This window comes from Passer montanus, unplaced genomic scaffold, assembly GCF_014805655.1.
Source record: "Passer montanus isolate IOZ18808 unplaced genomic scaffold, ASM1480565v1 scaffold67, whole genome shotgun sequence".
Classification (NCBI taxonomy): domain Eukaryota; kingdom Metazoa; phylum Chordata; class Aves; order Passeriformes; family Passeridae; genus Passer; species Passer montanus.
Genome location: NW_024371815.1, coordinates 579827 through 599174, shown reverse-complemented (window position 1 = coordinate 599174; position 19348 = coordinate 579827). Strand labels below are relative to the sequence as shown.

The 19348-nt window shown below is 36.0% G+C and overlaps 1 protein-coding gene across 1 annotated transcript in view; it reads right to left on the bottom strand.

The window, feature by feature from the left end:
* The window catches only part of SLC2A9 (solute carrier family 2 member 9), a 100264-nt gene that overhangs the window by 14064 nt on the left and 66852 nt on the right, over positions 1 to 19348 (bottom strand). Inside the window, exons 11-12 of the mRNA XM_039728955.1 lie at positions 17135 to 17236; positions 14404 to 14479 (exon numbers count right to left, since the gene is read on the bottom strand). Coding sequence (XP_039584889.1) covers positions 14404 to 14479; positions 17135 to 17236 — 178 coding nt within the window. The remainder of the gene's footprint in view (positions 1 to 14403; positions 14480 to 17134; positions 17237 to 19348) is intronic.

The window sequence follows — 19348 nt, the reverse complement described above, 5'->3', positions numbered from 1 at the left end:
TCTGTTCTGTCAGAATCGGGTTTGGGTTTTAAATACCATATGAAGCAGTTTGCCAGGACACTTGTCCCTTGGAGAGAGGAACTGAAGGACTGGAAACACAGAAATTGTGTAAGATTATTTATGATCATTTATTCTGTCATGCCTTTGCTGTAGGACAATCTACAGAGGTGTTGCTGTTCTTGTCAGAATAATAAAATATGCTGTTGGAAGCAGCATTTGGAAAAATACATATTGGACACAAGAAAAAAAGCCAGAGGCAAAAAAAAAAAAAAAAAGTATGAAAGGACAGAAACCTATCAGAAAGCATAAGTGTAATGGAAATAAAAATGCATGGGCACTATCTTGGAAACAGGTTCCTTGAAATTCCAATTTATTTTCTAAGAACATATCAACTATCACTAACTTCCAAAAATTCTGTGGAGAAATGGGAAGGGTGGCACAGACAGACCTCTCAGCTTTCTCATGGTCTAGAGAAGTATAACCACAGCACCACAAAACAGAAAGTCAGCTTCTGTGGAGGGATGACTTAAAAGAATCATAAGGAGGAACCAAGGAGCCTGAAGAGTGATACATGAGTTATGTGAAAGTCAGGTCAGGTCAACAAGAAATGGAATGAAGCCAGGTCACTGCTGTCGATTGCTGTGTGCCTGTAAGAGCACAGACCCGACCTTAAGCTGAAGAGGAGGGCATGTGAATGCCTCCCAAGGGCCACACACTGAAAAACACACTCTGCAACTGAGTGAAGGGAAAAAGAAATTTGGGAGAGCTGAAGGAAAACTGTAAACCTTAAAGTCACAGTCAGTGATGGTACCTGAGATGAGCTGAACTTACAGCCCCAGGATTCCATCCTCAGTCATTTCAAGATGTCAGGGATGTGCTCAAGGAGACCCTTTCTCCTGGAACTCACTGCTCTTTGAGATACAAATCTGTGGGCCTGGGGCTGAAGGAAGCTGTGTTATGCTGTATTATGTTTTGACTACATAAGTTGGGTCTGAGCAGAGATCACAGTACTGACATCTCACCAACCACTTCTCAGGGTCAGTCTCTGCAAGGTACCCTGCAGAATCACTAAGCCAGATGGGTCTGTACTAGCCTGTGCACAAACATGGAAGCTTGCAAACCACTGCCAGAAGCAATCCAACCAAAGCACTGTATTTTTGCAATAGTCTTTAAACACTTTGTCACGAGTTTTGCAACTTTAACATGTATTTGAATGTGGGTGAAATCAACAAAAAGCCACCTGATGATCTTTCTCATGGAGGATGAACCTGGCATTGTCTTTTTCCCTGGAAGGCTTTCCATATAATTTTCAGTGAAGCAGCTTTATTTTAGCTCTGATCATAAAACAAGAAAGTGTATGTTAGGATTTCCTGTAGGAGTTTTTCAGCAAAGTAGCTTCCAAACATGAATTTAAATAGGTAATGCATTGACCACATAATTACAGTGATTAATTTCTAATACTTTTTTCTTTTTAGCATTACAGTGAACATAATAAAAAAATTCTTAACATACTGCAGTGCTAGTAAAGAAAGATTGTTATACCTGTTAGGATTCTACATCTATTGGAAACTACAAATGTCTTACTGCAGGACTTGTACATCAATAAGGTGTTTAATAAAACAAGATCAAACCCACATGAAACAATTAGACATGCATAAATACTTCTGTTTCTGTGTTCTGTATTAATTTATATCTGTAATTAGTCCAGTTACACATAGAATCAATGTCATGTGCTGGTAAAAATCCAGACTTTCAATCGAGTACTCTTTTATGCATGAAATTTGAATGTTAGGACAGGAAAAATATTCTTAGTATCCATGCTATAGATTTTCAAATATATATATAAGTTTACACAAGTATCAATGTGTTTCCTCAGGAAAAATCAGGTGCTCATATTTACTGGCTTTTTCAGTGAGCAGTTATGAATAAATATTGCTCAGCAGAATTTACATGAGTCAGTGCAAAAACCTGAATACAGAAGACATGAGAAAGGAAGAAAAATGCTGAACTCCTCATTCTGTTTTTATCCAGTACCTAACTGGGAATTTATGTTATGGCTATATATATGATTTATGAAATGAGACTGTTACAAGAATAAATGCCTAATACAAATCAGGGAGATTTATCACAGTGGTAAATCACCTCTAAAGGTGACAGAAACTTTGTGCCTTAAGAGCCACTAAAGGGAAAGGAACTCCCTGAGCTAGCAGCTCATCTTTCAACACCCACCCAAGCCAAGCCCTGGTGTGCTCAGGCAGTGGCCCCATGGCAGCCAGAGGCTTCCCAGCCCCACCTGAAGGGTCACCCATGGCCACCCAGCCTAGCGACCTCCTGCAGCTCTCAGCACCCCAAATTCTGCTCTACAGGGAATCTGGGAATCCCAAAAAGGCTGATGAAGGCAAGGGCTCCCAGACTTTCAACTCCATGCTTTGAGAAAAGGAGGCTTCAAATTTTTGAGAAAACAGACCTTGCAACAATGTTCTGTTTTGGGGAGAAAAAGAAGTCTGTGGAGCTCCAGATATGATCAAGCAAAATGACTTTTTCTGCAAGAAAGGGCATGTAGGGAAGACTGATACATCCTAATAGGGTTGGGAGACAAAGTACTGTCCCAAAGAAAGGTTTTGCTATTTGCAAGCCAAGGGACCTCTAGAGAGCAAATCTGGGAGAGAGGCAGTGGAAGTGAGACAAAACTCCTGGAAGAAAACTGCTGGAAAAACAACCCAATGCTCTTCAGTGGGAGAGCAAAAGGCTGTTAGTTTCTACCCAGCTTTAGTTATTTAAAAACCACAAACAAACAAACAAACGAACCTTGACCTAACCAATGAACAAAACTCCCATGGGAAAATATACTTCAGGAATACTGCTAGGGGGCCATGCAATGCAGCTACTGAGTTTCTTCCATTTCTGTCGGTCTACAGATAGAATAAAAATTTTGCAAAATAGATATCTCAATCTTTATAAAGGTGTTCTGTCACCTGTTAGATTATTTTAACTTGTACTTTGTATTTGATTGAATAATACCCCACCAAATATGACATTACAGTCAGATATGACAGCTGTACTCCCAGCTAATCCTGCTGAGAGGACTGGGAACAGAAGGTGTGACAGGGGTGTACTGAGTCACAGCTTCATGCTACAGGCTTTTCTAGCTGTCTGCTGCTTTTCTCCACAGGATAATTAAGTAAAACAGGCGCTTTGTTTGTAGAAAATTGTATAGATCATTAACCACATTAATTTGTACCATTTGAATCTTTTCTGCCTTAGATTAAAGGCCACTAGAGTAAAAGACATTTAAAGCAGTCTGTGGCAAATAAAAAGTGCAAATGATAAGACCAAACTAAAACACACAAATAATACAAAATCTTGCAAACTCTGATATTATAATAAATTGTATTTATAATTATTAAGGACTAGTTTTTAATTCAGTTTTGTGTGAAAGACTTTTTTCATTGATTAATTGGCCTTTGGTTTAGCATCTATATAAAACCTATTCCAACAGCATTTAGAAAGCCATTTCTGGAGGTATTCTGAACTTTGTTGGTGCAAGGCAACCCATAGCATTCAGGGAAAATAAAACAAACAAACTAAGCAATGGTGCAGAACAAAAATATTACTTCACTCTGTTCTAACCTCAGTAATTAAAATGTTATTTCTTGCTTCTCATCAAATAATTTACACTAAAATGGTTGACATACAATAACAAGGATGTTACATAAAATATAATAAATCACACAAAATTCTTTCTAGGTCCATTTAGGTAACTAGTTCTACAGCAGTTATTCCATGCAAAAAACCACAATACCCTTGTCTGAACCACCTGATAATTTCCTTCTCAGTGAAATTCTCTCCCTCTTGAATACTAATTAATGTATTTTCCTATAATTTTTACTTCCATAAGTCAGTGCACTCAAGCAGAATTTTGTGAGCAATCCTTTACTGACTGAATAATTTTTTTCTGAAATTTTTTTCAACAAAATATTTATCATATAACTGATGAATCCAAATATGTTCAGTACTTTAAAGATATTTTTCTTTAGATACGTTATAACAATTCCCTTTGAAATACAATCGTTGGTTGTAAACATAAGAAATATATTTAATCTTGAATTTATTTTAATTTCTTAATTTAATGTAATATTTAAAATTTTTCCTCTTTTACTGTAAGACAAAGCAGCAGTATGTAGGCCATTCTGAACAAAATGAATACATTGTTTTTTTTGTTTTTCTTGGTAACAATTTCAGTCTATTGGGATATTTGGTAAATTTTTGGTTTTGGTATTTTTTATTATTATTGCTGTTAGATATTTTTTGGTCTTGGCTTTTGTTTGTAAAAACTGAACATCAACATTAAATTTCTCCTCTAGTTCTTGGCAACATTTCTTTTTGCTTCACAATTATAATGCTGCATAGATACCAAAGAATAAAATAACATTAGATTTCTCCTCTAGTTCTTGGCAACATTTCTTTTTGCTTCACAATTATGCTGCATAGCTACCAAAGAATAAAACGCAATTAAAAAAATACACTCAACTTATAACTACATAAACAGTTAATAGTATTTTCAACATTTCCGCCATATATTCAGATCTACCTTATAACATCACAAATCTAATTACAGCCCAACTTTCTGTTCTATTTTAATATGAAGAACATTTTTTTACTGAACTATGACTGTGAGACTATATAATAAAATTAAATTTATAATTATTCTCAGTAACAATGATAATTAGGCACTTCTGTTCATATTAAATTGTTAAAACCAATTATCTCAATTATGCAAACAATGATGAAAGAGATTTTCCTATAATAAAAGCACGGAAGTGTCCCTTGTATATTCATCCACTATACAGATGGAAGTAGTGTGGAAATACCTAAATTAAAGGCTCATGTTCAGTCTTAGGTAAGAGAAATATTCATACAGTCACATCACTGTATGAGGACTGAAAAGAAGAAATAAACCAACCCCTATCTATTCTAGGTTTATTACTTCAATGATAATATATTCTGAAAGAAATCTAAAACCATCAGACATGATTTCCTGTTCGGAATTCAAGTTGACAGACCATTAGCACAAAATGCTGCTGGTTGTGAACCTGCAAGCTAAAGAAATCTTGTAAAGTCAGTATAATTTATCAAACGAATTATTCATGCTAGCAGTGCACAATTATGTAATTGTATAGCTGCATTCATCCTGAAGGATGCCAACAGCAAATATAGTGGGCCAAATTTTCAGCTGGGACTGAAGAGTTGTCCCTGTCCTTCTCCTGTTTAAGGTGGGTAACAGACCACGTCTTCACTGTTTATGATTTCTGCAAACTGTTGAAGTTTTTAGGACACATGGCCTCAAAGGCCAGTTATTAAAGAAATTGGTGGCTGCTACAGGATGGTGACCAAGGTATAAGGAGCAGTAGTTGTAGAACTAAGATAATGACAAAAGAAAGACATAAGATAATAATGTAAGATATAATAACAAAAAAAAATTCCTTACTGTGACCAATAACCAAAACAAATATAATAAATATCTGTGATGAACAGTATAAGCCTTTTTTGTGATGAAACTCAGAAAGAAATCACATAAGCCACAACTCTCTGGTTCCAAAAAAGTGAAGTTTCTGGAGTAGGACAGACAACATCTGGAGTTTTAAAGGAAGCAACTGCTTTGACTATTTGCTTGGTCAAACTGGCACTGACTACCCTTGTTCATGTAGTCTCCTGACCTATTTTTTTCCTCTGAAAGTCTGTTTCCTCTGAAAGTCTGGTGTTTATTCATCTTTCTATGCAGTGCCTTGGCTACCAAGAAACCCTGCCTGGACTCCAGAGTAGTGTTCATTGCAACATTGAACAATAAACTTCTGCATTTAGATCTTAGCCATGGAGATCAGTCAGAAATAGATGAGATGAACAGAAAACTTTTCTTTGCTGTGCATTGTGCCTGGGAATATGGAAAATAAAATATTTTAATTGCCTTACATTCATTAATTCTATATCTACTGTTATATATATTTATTAGTCTGCAGTTTTGCAAGTATAACCATTTTCTATGAATTCACAGAAAAAAATAGTTTTGGGGTTTTTTTGGGTTTTTTTGTTGGTTTTTTTTTTGGTTTGTGTTTTTTTTTTAATTTTTTTTTTTACTAGGCTTTCCATATCCAATCCCTATTAATCTGAATAATGAACCTAGGTCACTTTTGAATAAATGTTTTATTTCATGGTTACATGGACCTCTCAAACACATGGGTGTATTTTTGCATCAGAAAATTTCTCCAGGATTGGAGTTGTGAGCCATCAGCAACTAATTAATGATCATTCAGGAAAAGCTGCTAGTTCAGGTAGGAGGAGTGCTGTCAAGTGTCAAAGCATTCACATTTTGAAAGCTTCAATTAAGATAATTTTTTAAATCTATTGTTAGCGGGATAAAGTTCATAAGTTTTCCTGCTGCTGAGAACTCCAGGTGTCACCTCCAGCAATTCCTTTATTCAACAGATACAATTACCTTTCAAATACTAGGGGTTCATTTTTCTTTGGAACTGCCACTAATTATAAAGAATTTAAATCACCTTTGCTGCAGAACCGTTAAAAGCTACACATTTTTTCTATGCTGCTTTTTAAGAGAGAGAATTCAAACAAAACGTAAATCAGGTATGAATCCCAAAATATATGTTGAATGACACTGTATTTAATATATTCAAGGGACATGTTATCCTCCCCCCCAATAAAAATTCAATGAATATTGAAGACAATTCTAGTCTTATTTCTTAATAGCCTAAAAAATCAGTTTGTTCACTCAAAGTAACCGAAAGATAAATTCTCAAGTACTTGACTTGGTAGAAGTAGTTGACAATACTCCTGCCCCCAGGGGTAGGCAGCAGCTTTTCCATTGCTGGAGAAAACCAGAGAAGGAGAGGTAAATGAGCCTGCCTGGCTGTGCTGCACAGCCCACAGCTGTTAAAGGGACTGACACGGCAGGCTGTGATGGGGCTGCAGCTGGGAGGGCAAAACGCGAGTCCCAAGGACTCCTGCTTTGGATGGATGGCACCCGAGAGCAAGGGAGTGTCACAACAGGGCAGGGCATGGGGCCAGGGGTCTCAGAAAATCTTCAGCTGGGACTGGTATGTGCTGTCTGCAGGTTGTTACAAATTTCTGAACAGAACCATAACTCACATTTGGAATATTTAACTGATATTTATGCAGTATATTTTAATTCTGCTGTTGTGCCCACAAAAGCCATACAACTATCAACAAGCCAAGCCTTTTCCTAAATACCTGGGAAAACTAAAGGTTATTTCTGCACAAATACCCTCCATATCCAATGCAGGAACTACTTAGCATTATCAAAGAATGCCTATCTGCTGGGAAGATTGTAAATGCTTCTAGAATAATAAAAAAATTTGAAAAATAACCTAACCTTTCAAATCTACAACTTTAAAACTAAATATAGAACATCATGGGTTTATTTCTTTCTTTTAACTGCATACACTTTTCTGGTACAGAGAGTGGGTTTATTTTTTGCATTCAAGCAAGCTCAAACTCTTTCTCAAAGTGGACTGGCATAATGCCTCTGTGGGAGGCCATGTGTGTTAGAAGTTCTTACATCCACTGTAAGTGGAGAAGCTAAAATATCACACAAAGCTTCTGTAAATGCCTATTTCAGGCAATAATACTCACGCTGCCTTTCACTGCTGTACTTTTATGTCTACATGTGTGCTATCACACCTTTGGTTGTTTCACATTCAAGAGCTGATTTTTATCTTCTTCACTCATGACATTTCAGGCTGAACAAACCTCATGACTTTCAAAGTGACCCTTTTATGACAACAGCTCTGCTGTCAGTGCAGCTGCACACTGGCATTCATAGTAAGAGCATGGACTGATTTAAACTTTAAATACCAAAGTATCTTTGATATGCCTCAGGACACAGCAATGATTTCCTCTTAGTTTCCTGTTGTTTACCTTGTAATGTCAACTTAAAATGGTATTCAGTTTATTCATTGTATTCAGCTGTGCAAGGAGAGACTTCACATTCCATAAGCTATGACAAATATTATAAAACTCTCAAGACATGCACATGTGAAATATTTTTGTGGAATGGCCTGGTTTGTTGATATTTCTCAGCTGTGTTTGGAAATGCAATTGCTATAAAAAGTAACAACTGAAAAATGAAGATCTTGCTACCATAAAACTACTATTTTTTTCAAATTCATCTGAGTTTGATTTCTCTTTCCTGTAATCACAGTCTGACTGGAAACATACCACTGATCTGATTTTGTCATCCTTATGCATACTAAATAGAAACCTATTTTAAAAGTAGGAATTCAAGCAAAATCACACAGACTCATGTTTGATCACACTAAATTCAGCCTTATCTGTGCTACACTGAACTCAGCAGGGCTTCTGTGGGGAAATGCTTACAGCATTCAAGACCAGAATAACTACTTCTGAGACATTACATAAGACTGAAAGCAAAATGCCTGAAGCCACTGTGTATGACTTAGCCAGACTCCTGCTTTCTTCTCTCTAGTGCCACTGATTTAAAAATAGCAGATATTGACAGAAATTCAGTCAGGGGCTGCATTTTGTTGCAGTGACCCACTAGAAAATCCCTCTGGCCACATGTGCATCTTTGCAGACACCAAGGGCTTTAGACAGGTAGAAACAAGGTATGACTTTATACAGAGGATTGAGCAGCTCACTTAGAGATAAAGAATACAAGATTTGAAGATTAAAAAAATCCAGGATCATATTAGATCATCTGGTTCAAATACAATCCTTTCAGGCACTATTTGATTCTCAACCTTCTCTGTGAGACACTATGAAGATATTCTGGATCTTTTAATTCTAAAACTATTTTCTTCACCTTCATGGTTTCTTCACCTTTTCAGTCCTTCTTTGCTAACTGCTGCCTGAGCAGTTTTGTGCTCCAACATTCAGCTCTAAGTCATCTCAAAAACGATGACACGATGCCTGACAATACAATGAGCATTTTTCACATTACAATACAGTAAGACAATGCATGACAATATGATGTATTAGGTCTTTAAGAAAACATGTAAAAGAATGTGCATATAGAATATTAATATAAAAATTTTTCAAATTACTCAGATAAAATATAATCAGCTATGTGGAAGTCTTCCATGTGATACTTAGAGATATTATGTTTTTCCCTAGCTAACTGGCATTTTTCAGACAACCTTAAATCCTCACCCTGTTCTGAATTTCTAAGCCTCTTTTTCTCTCCAGGTCATGCAGGCATGTATGTCCCATTCTTAGAAATGGGCAAAATGCATAAGATTCCAGTAAAATCACTAATCTCAAACTTGAAGTGCCACGAAAATAACACAGATTTCTGGCACAAAGATGTTATCATGATCAGGCAATTGATAGAAAATCAACTCAGAATTTTGGAACTTCTGTGGGTGTTACTGTTTGTTGTAATAAAAGGTAATTTTTCTTTTCTTTCCAAAGGACTCAGAGGAACTCTTTGGAAGAAGGAGCATTACCACGTGCCTTCCTGTGCACATATGTGGCTGATCTCCCTCCCAGAGGCAGTGGAGGCAAAAGGTGGGCATTATTTGTGCTACACAAACACATTTTACAGATCTTACTGCCACAGTTAGGGTCTGGGGTTATTTCTACATATTTCCAGTGGTAAAATAAATCCAGTGCTTCAGTGCACCATGTTTCCAGAGCCAGCAATTGTGCAGAGATTTGAAAGCAACAATACATATTCAGTTTCTGAAAGAAGGTGGTAAAAGAAGATTGTTTCAAAGCTAGGTATTTTATCAAAACAATACACCTTCTCCCACCTCCTCCCATCCTTTCATTTAGTTAAAGACAGGCATCATGCCTAACCTCAGCCATGGTTTCCTGTCCCTTCTCTGCAGCAGTGCCTTCTCCCCTTACCAAACTGGATGGAAAGGTGTTCCACTTTAACAGAGTACTCTTCTAAGGAAGAAATACCAATAAATCACTTCATACAAAGATAATGCATGGAAATGCTTTATGCCACGTTTCCAGGCTCTCAAGGTCTTGACTGTTTTTTTGTTACACTTATTTTCACTAGGAAAATTATCCAGAAGTTCATGCCAATGTTTCCGTAATCCCCAATTAATCAGTTGATCAGGTTTTTTTCTCCACGTTTCACTGTCTGGCACATCTTGACAGGTGGCAGAAAAGCCATTTTCTGGCTCAGAGGATGAACATCTAATTGTTTTATGTGAGTGGGAAAAACTTCAAAAACAAAACCTGCGAGTCCCTCATCTGAAAATGCATGACAGACTCACTGACAAATGGGGTCAACATCCCTGCAGACAAATCAGGAAACCGAATGGAATGCATTCTATGTCATTTTTGGGTGTTCAATTCTTTTTAAAAATATATGGCTGTTGGGTAAAAGGGAACAATCTGCAGCTGGTTTTCTAAAACTACAAGACACATTTTTCAGTTTTCCCAGAAAAATCAAAAAATCACTTGCTGGCACAGCAACTGTTGTAAAGGTACAATGGGTGAATGGGGAGTTCAAGAAAATAGCTACTAATAAGTAGAACCTTCTTTTTTTTTCTGTTTAAACCAGATTTTAGACCATCTTTCCTTAAAGAGATTGATTCTGCAGGCACAGTTGAACATGAGTGTTCAGTCCATCAAGAGGCAGCCACACAGGTTTAACTGAGAAAGTGGGAATAAATCTTAGTTTTCCTTTTTTCTTAAATATTAACAAAGGCAAAGTTGAAGAAGGAAGACATTTCACATGTATCTAAACCTGTCTATCATTATCCAAATTTCCAAAAAACTACACATTTACCCATTCTGTAAAGGCCTTACAAATCAATGCATTTGCTCATGATGCATAACCTGAACTGCACAAATGCTCTCTGCAGATCCTGAAAATGTTCTTTTACTTTTTTCTTTGATTTGTTTTCTCAGCTGCAATTCCCTCAGTTTTTTTCTTTTTACTTTTTGCTGGATGACAATTCCTTGTTCGTATCCTATTCTCTGAAACAATTCTTTGAAATGTATCCTCTATTTCAGGTCCAGCAAATATCTTAACTTGTGTAAAATTAACCAAATAGGCACAATGAAGCGACTGTCTGGGGCAGCATGGCTCCCTTATCTATAGAACAATAAATAATTTTCTTTCAGATCACACATTGACTGTATCGAGCATAAGGGCCCCTTTTATTTTTAGAAAGTGAAAGGTTTCTGATGCTGTCTTTTGACAAAAAATGATGAAGTACCAAACCACACATGCCTGAACATACCTGTTGCTAGCATTACTGTTTCAGCCCTCAAAAATATCTGCAAGCTGAAAAGCCAAGTTCAGAAAAATGAAACCAATGAACACCCTCCACAGTTTACAGTGACAGCTGATCCTCACTGTACAGGAGCAGATGGGCATCTTGCATATGCTATCAGAAAATGGTTTACACAACATCTAAGCTATCAATAAGGTATTACATGTTTTAACAAGAGAGAAAATATTGTACATTTAAAGGCAATTTTATGCTATAAATTGTTAAAGCAGTATTTTTATAAATACAATTCCTCATGTTATTTATCCCGTCTTTAGATGAGATAATTTTTCCAAGTACCAATAACTCACTGAACATAAACTAAATTTGTCCTAGGTTAAGATTTGTACCTATGGAATCATTACAAATTGTTTTTGTAGCATAACTACAGGAGGAATTAAGATACTGAGGATTAGTTGACAATTGTCCCTGTTTAACCAATACAAATTAATGGCAAAACTTCTACAAAAGGCTAGAAGTATTAAAAATATGCTTTAGAATAAAGAATATATCTTAATTTTCCTGGGGAAAACCCCTTTTACTACCAGAAAGGTGGAAAAGTTATTCTTGAACTTCAGTCTGGTCTCATTAAACCATCAGAGTGCTATGAAAGGACACTTAAATGTGAAATTTTCCTGTTAAAATGGTGTCATAAAATATCACTGAGAAGGTGACAATAAGAAATAGCTGTTCATTCCAGAAAAATCTGTATTGATAAGGTAAAATTTTACAAGATCACCAAAATGTTGAAAAAGAGGAAGAGGATCAGTTGCTCTGTTTCTGCAGGACCTAGAGGGTATCACACAAAATCTAACAAATTATGTATGCATGAAATGTGGTAGGTATATAGTTTTCTTTAGTAGGTAGGTATATTCTTTAAAAGAGGAAGAGGATCAGTTGCTCTGTTTCTGCAGGACCTAGAGTGTATCACACAAAAACTAACAAATTATGTATGCATTAAATGTGGTAGGTATATAGTTTTCTTTGCCAAAGAATACAAAAATTCTGCTGTTTCAGACAGAGATTTAACAAATCCATGGGAGACTATGAAAGTGTTAGAAGCTATGCCTCAGAAAGACCCTAAGCTGGAAAAAAAATTGCATTGGTTCTCAAAAAATGTCTCAACCATTTGCCCTGTGCTCTGGACACTTCCCTACAACCACTGCAATGGAGAAAAAGAAAAGTACCAACTATTCATTTTGATCTTTGTGTAGTAATTAAGGACTCACTACCCCTGGCAGCCTGATCTACTACCTAGAACCAAAAAGCTTTTCCTTACAGTCTCTCTGCATCTTGTTTCTACACTTTCATTCTTCCTCTCAAGCTCCTCACCAACAGGAGACTGGCTCTGCCATTGCAATACCCTTCTCACAGGCAGTGGCACTGCTCTTTGGTCCCCAAATCTGTCTCTTCTCAAGCTGGACAAGTCCAGTTCACCCAGTCCCTTCTCACAGGTCTCCTGACACTGACATGTCCAATGGACTTGTCACAGGCTGTTGATGTCTTCCCTGTACAAGCAAAGGGGGACAAAATTTGACACAGTAATTGTGCTCAATTGTTGAGTTGTGCCTTGTGATACGAAGAGCAACGGATGCAAAGTGGACTTCTTGGTAATAATTTGTTTTTTCAGAAAAAAAAATCTATATGCTCTCTTCTTATTCAATCATCTCAAAACATTGCTAATAATGGAAATTGCCCAGCTAAAAGGAAGTAAAGTAGTTCAGATCTCATAAGCTCCTCTAAGGAGAACAGAGAAGTTTCATTGAAGATAAATCAGCGTCCATCAAAGTCAGCTAAAATATTCCTATTGATTTGCAGAGATATCAGAATATGATTGTTCACAGCTTCTTCTCAAAAGCTGAAGAGTCAATTACAGTTATTTTAATTAAAAGCAATTCAATGTTAAGTGCTACCCAGATATTCCCATTATTGTCAGATATGACAAATGTTTGAACACACAGAGGAAAGGTGGAGAGGCCAACTAGGTAGCTGCTGGTACACTATTAATGTTCTTTGGCTTTAACAGCACTGAGCACAGGGGAAGAAAAAAACACAACAGAAGCTTTAATTTTAATGAATTTCTGTAGAAAGCAAGCAAGAACTTTCTAACAATAGTTGTTTGTCCTGAATGTATCTTCAGACACTTTGTTCCAAAGAGATTGTGCAGTGCAGGACAAATCATGAATAACATCAGTAAAGAGAAAGAATCTAAATGAAAAACTCTAGAACCCATTTTGAAGAATGGTGAGGTGAAGAAGAAAAGCAGAGGGTTAATCTTAATATGCTGGAAATATAACATGTAAGAACACATTGATTTGCAAGTTCTAAAAATTGGTGGAACATATCTGTAATAGGGAAAAAACTTCAGTTTATTTCAACCAAGATTTTAAAAAGCTCTAATGGTAGATACTGCAAGTAGCTGCACTGAAACCCTCTGAGCCACATAAAACACCAGAAGGGAAGTTTTAAAGAAGTTTCAATCAACATTTAACATTCCTAAGGTATTTAAAATTCAAGAAAAGTTATATTCCACAGAATTCTTTAACACCCACCCCCAAGATCTCAGTCTAAGAAACATATGTCAGCAGTACAGTGGACTTAGCTGAACCTGATATTTGTCCTTACAGAAGGACAAAGGGATTGCTATTTTTTTTCAGTATTTTCACAATATTTTGCACAGAAATTAGTGACAAACTCTTTTCCTAGAAACAAGGATAAAAGAAATATCTTGGTCTTCTCCCCATTTTTCTCTAAAGCAACATATTTTTTTCTCAGCTTTTCAAAAGAGGATTGATGGAATTACAGCAGTATTTCATTAGAGTCACATCAAACATCAGCAACTCTTCCCCAAATAAACCACAATCAATCAATTAGACCACTTCAGTGGTGAAGATGTATAAACAGCTGATTAATGTTTAATGTCAAACTCCTTACAAAGAAAAAGAGGCAATAAATAGTGCATAAAAAACCCCTCAAAAGCTCAAGGGAACAAAAGTCTTACTTCCTGGTTTACCACCAAGGTGAAGTTCTGTACAACTGATTTGCTAGCATAATGCCAGTGCAAAAATACCTGTCCTCAGATGTACAAAGAAACATGAAAAAATAGATACAGACATACCTGGTCCAATGCAGAACGATGCAATGATTGCAAGGATACAAAATATACTGAGGTAAGGAAGCCAATACACTGTGTTCTGGGTGGATAAAAGACATTAATTTTAGATATATTGTACATATCACAAATAGTTTTGAAAATTTTTCAGATAATAGACAATGTTTTCCATGATTCTTGATCAATTTCAGAATTTAGTCTGGGGTTACTTTAGAAAATCACAGCATTTCTGTGGGACTTTATTAGATGATTTGTTTTAAAGGCCTTGGTCTCTGTGAATTCCCTGTAGAGAAACACTAGACAAGCTATGTACCACAGAGTCAGAACTCTAAAAAATCACAACTTCTTATGGTAGAGCTCAAGCCAGCCTGGAACACTGAACACTTCAGCACCTCCAGCTACCTCAGGTATTTCAGTCATGTTAAAAAGAGCATCTAGGATGGCCCACAGAGCTTCACAGTTCACCAGTCAAAAGCTTGGCTGAAGACTATACACGACAGGCTGATATTTGGTAGGACAACCAGGTATCTGAACCTTGGCAAAACATGGCAAAGCTACAGCCCAGGGCTTTTCAGATGTAACCTGATTTTGCAGACAAGGAAGGCCATATATCCTATCTTTCCTCTACTTCTAAGTAGATTTTTCTCTGCTGAGACCTCTAAATATCAGGAACTTGAAATATGAAGAGAAATTTCTGTGGAGCTTGGAGGTTGGAGAACACTGTTTCATAATCATGTATATGACTGATTCTAATACTAATAGATGAGAAAAACCCATGGATGCCCATTTCTTTCTCTCTCCAACAAGTGGAGTTTTACTGCAGCAAATTGTGAATGATATTTTTATTAGAATTCTGTTATTTTTGGAAAGTTTGTTAAGATACATGTAAGTGTACTATCACCACCTTGAATGGCACTTTAAAAATATCCTTGCTAAAGAAAGTAATTAAGTGTTAAGGAAAGGGCCCCATTTTCTGATGTTTTTTCTCTTCCAGTCTGGGTTATGTCATTAGTTATGTGGAAACCATGGTCTCCTGGACATTAACATTAACCAAAATGCTTGTAGATCTATCAAAATTACACAATCTAGGATTCTTGTCTGGAAGCAAATCTATGGTCTCTGAGAAAGAGAAGGTGCAAATATGGAGCAGACATAAATTTCTCTGACATTAAGCCTATTTGTACCATGATCCTCTTTTCAAAGCAAATCTCTAATACTTTACAGATTGAGACCCTTTGAAAGAAGGTAAAACTGAAAAGCATTCAGAGTGTAGGGATTTAAAGTAGCTGAAGGCCTTCACATCCCCAGTTGCTCTAAAAGATCTGGAAGGGAATTTTCACTTGACATACAAAATATGCAATAACTTCTGTCTTCAGAAGGAGAGCTGTCTTACAGCTGTCCTGGCAGGTGTGTGAAGTAAAGTTTTATTGTCATGTACATACAGGTAAATCAAGTAAAACTGCAGTGACATGGCACAGACCTGCCAGTCAACCTGACCTACTGACTCCCTTCAAACAAGGAACAAGATTTGGAAGTCAGATTAATGGCACCACACAGGAATCAAAACCAGCAGGAAAATACCTTGATGAAACACCACCCAAACCCATGCCATTTCAAATGTCAGTTTTACTTCTCTGAAGTCCTTAGGAACATAAACAAACTGCATTATTACACAGATGGAAGCTAAACAAGAAAAAATATACAGGGCTAGAGTTTGAATTTGTTTAATAAATAAAATATGATAATTTGAAACATCTGGGGAATTGAGTGCTAATAACATCTCATATCTTAGAACCGTATTATTATAGAAACATATTGATTGAAACTTATTACACAGATGGAAGCTAAACAAGAAAAAATATACAGGGCTAGAGTTTGAATTTGTTTAATAAATAAAATATGATAATTTGAAACATCTGGGGAATTGAGTGCTAATAACATATCTTAGAACCGTATCATTATAGAAACATATTGATTGAAAGAAATATTTAAAGCTTGTCTAGTTCCAATCCCTCTGCAATGAGCAGAGACATCTTCAAACAAATCAGTTTGTTTAGGGCCTGTCCAACCTAGCTGTGAATGTTTCCAGAGATGGGGCATCAACCATTTCTCTGGACAACTTGTTCCAACACTTCCCCACCCTCATTGCAAAACACTTCCTCCTTATGTCTAATCTAAATTGACCCTTGTTTAGTTTAAAATTATTATCCCTTGTCCTATCACAAAAACCTCTGCTAAAAAGTCTATTTTTATCTTCTAAGGCCAAATGTTCTCCAAAGGATAAGTCTTTATACTGCCTATATAAATACCAGAAAAGTAACTTGAAAGAAACACCAAAGGTGGAAATTTGTCGCTAAAAAAATTCTAAACCTAAGATATGAATGACACATAAAGCTGAAAGAAATTTCAGAGAGAGTGAATTACAAAACAAAGACACACCCACAGAATACGGGTAAACTGTTTATTCAGCTATGGGTAAAACTGACTTTATAATAGTTCGTCCTATGCATAAGTCTTTGAATTAAGGAGTCTGAACATGAGAATGTGAGAAAGTCCCTACAGCTTTTTTAATGCAAAAGCTTTGAAGATTCATAAATTAGTATAAAAGACCTTTCCTTCCTCATGCCAAACTGATTAAAAGGATTGGCTCATGCAGGAATATTGAGACAAACCAGTATCAAGCAGGTTTAAAATAGGTAAAAGAGAGAGTAAAAATCTCTAGTGACCCAAGTGTTACCTGTAAGGTCAGGGAGACAGTGAGAACTGCAAAGAAGACAATCATCAGCCCAAAACCTCCAATGAGGAGAGGCCGGCGCCCAAGCCGTTCAATAACCAAGCCCTGGAAAACAAAAGGCAGCATTTGACCTTCTTGAGGAAACACTGAAGAACTTGGATCATGAAATCTGTTCTCCTAGTAAATATGAAGATCAAAACTCAACCATGAATTGATTTTACACTGTTCATAAGCTATGACATTCATAATTGTGCTCACAATTATATTTACAAAATTTAACATGCTTCAAAGAACAAGTCAGCATGGTATCCTTATCTGAGAACACTGAAAAATTGTTCATTGTTTGAATGACTTAAAAATATGCACTACATTTCTATGACAATGTTCTTACAATACATAATTTTTAAATGTCTGTATGTTGAAGTGAATTATAGTCTCTTGCTTTTGCATTTTGACTTTTTCCTAATTTCAACATCTCTCTGAATTTAAGCTTAAGACATTTAAAATATGAGATTTAAATATTTTTAGCATAAATTACATCTTAATTAAACTAAAATTTATTTTAAATTTCCTTTTTTCTCAAATATAGAATAAGTATTTAGTTTTTATTTTGGATAATTACTGTAATTAGAATACACAAGCAAAAGAAATGCATGCAGTAGAAAATTTTGCTCAGACAAGTGATATTAACACTGATATTTGTGCAGTTACACATTTTGAATTTATATTTAACATCTGAATATAAATCACAGCAAAATCTGAATACTTATCTGCTAGAGAAAAACACAATGAAAAATTTCTTAAAAAGCTGTAACTTGAAACTCGCTAGTCTGACTCATTAAAATGCGCTAATCCGTATTTTGTCATAACAGCTGATGTACTTTTCATGTTGGTAACTACTAAAATTACTAATTACACTTGGCTTTCTTATAAGAAAAATAAGAGGATTTTATGAAGATTAAAATGTACCACTTCAAATAAGTTAAAGTCAGAATCACAAAACCGTTTGCCATATCATTATTGACTGGTGACTGAATGTCATCTTCTGCACATCCTTTGAGGGAAAAATAAAATGGGCAACTGAAATGAAATCTGGAGTAATACCCATAATTCTGGGAAACAACACACATCACTCCACTGCCAGGATCTATAAGAAATGTGTTAAAACAAAGTACAGAGACACCCACAGATGAAATGCCTTGAGAGGCAAGTGCTTCTCCCTCAGCCTGGAGTTCACCAGTGGATTTTAGGGCAGGCTTGTCTGTCCTAAACTCACGTTGATATTGCACCCTGAGCTGAACTTCCTCACCAGAGATATGCTCCATGGTGCTGTAGATCACTGAAAGCAGCTCTATGGCAAGACTTTTCATTCTTTATTTCTTTAAATGGCGAAATATATTAATTTGGACAATTTGCACTGCTTCTGTAATAGAATTATGGAATTTTAAAAATACTTGCATGGATATTAGTAAGATCTTATGAGGTCCAAAAGTTTCAAAACTGCAATTGCTTAACTGTCAAAACCTCTACAGGATGACAGTTATATCTTATTATGATTAATAAATCCATTTTGCAAACACATATGACCACACAGATATTGAACCAAGAGACAACTTCAATGGCTTTGAGGGATAAAAAATATAAATGTTGCACATGTAATTTGACATGCTGTGCAATTTCTCTTATTTTTTTCAATGCTGAATTGATGGTCATGATCAAGCCATCTTGGTGTTATACAGCTGGGGAGTTTTGTATTAAAACAGGGTCAGGGATGATGCTTCTCTTAGAAGGAAAAGTTCATAGATGCCTCTCATACAAAACATGGGAAAAATGTGATATATTGTTTTCGCTTGTAAAACTCAAAGCAAAACGAATTCCAGTAAGGAAGGACTGTTTGGACTTGGTCTTCCATAACAGCAAGTTTTCCTGGTGAAAGCAATGCTGGTTTTGATGTTATAAACAGACAACAACTTAATTTTAATTTTTTAATTATACAAATCCAAAATTTGTTCACTTGCAAAACCCACTAAGATGCTTATGACTCATAAGAAGTGGAAGATGATTCATCAGTTTCCAAGTATTTATAGTTCTGAATGCTCCACTGCTATGTACTGGTAACTGTTACCTATTGAATATCTATAGCAAATCAAAATATACTGTACAGTAGAATAAATGAAATAACAAGAAATCCAGTGCATGCTCAAGTACAGACAGAAG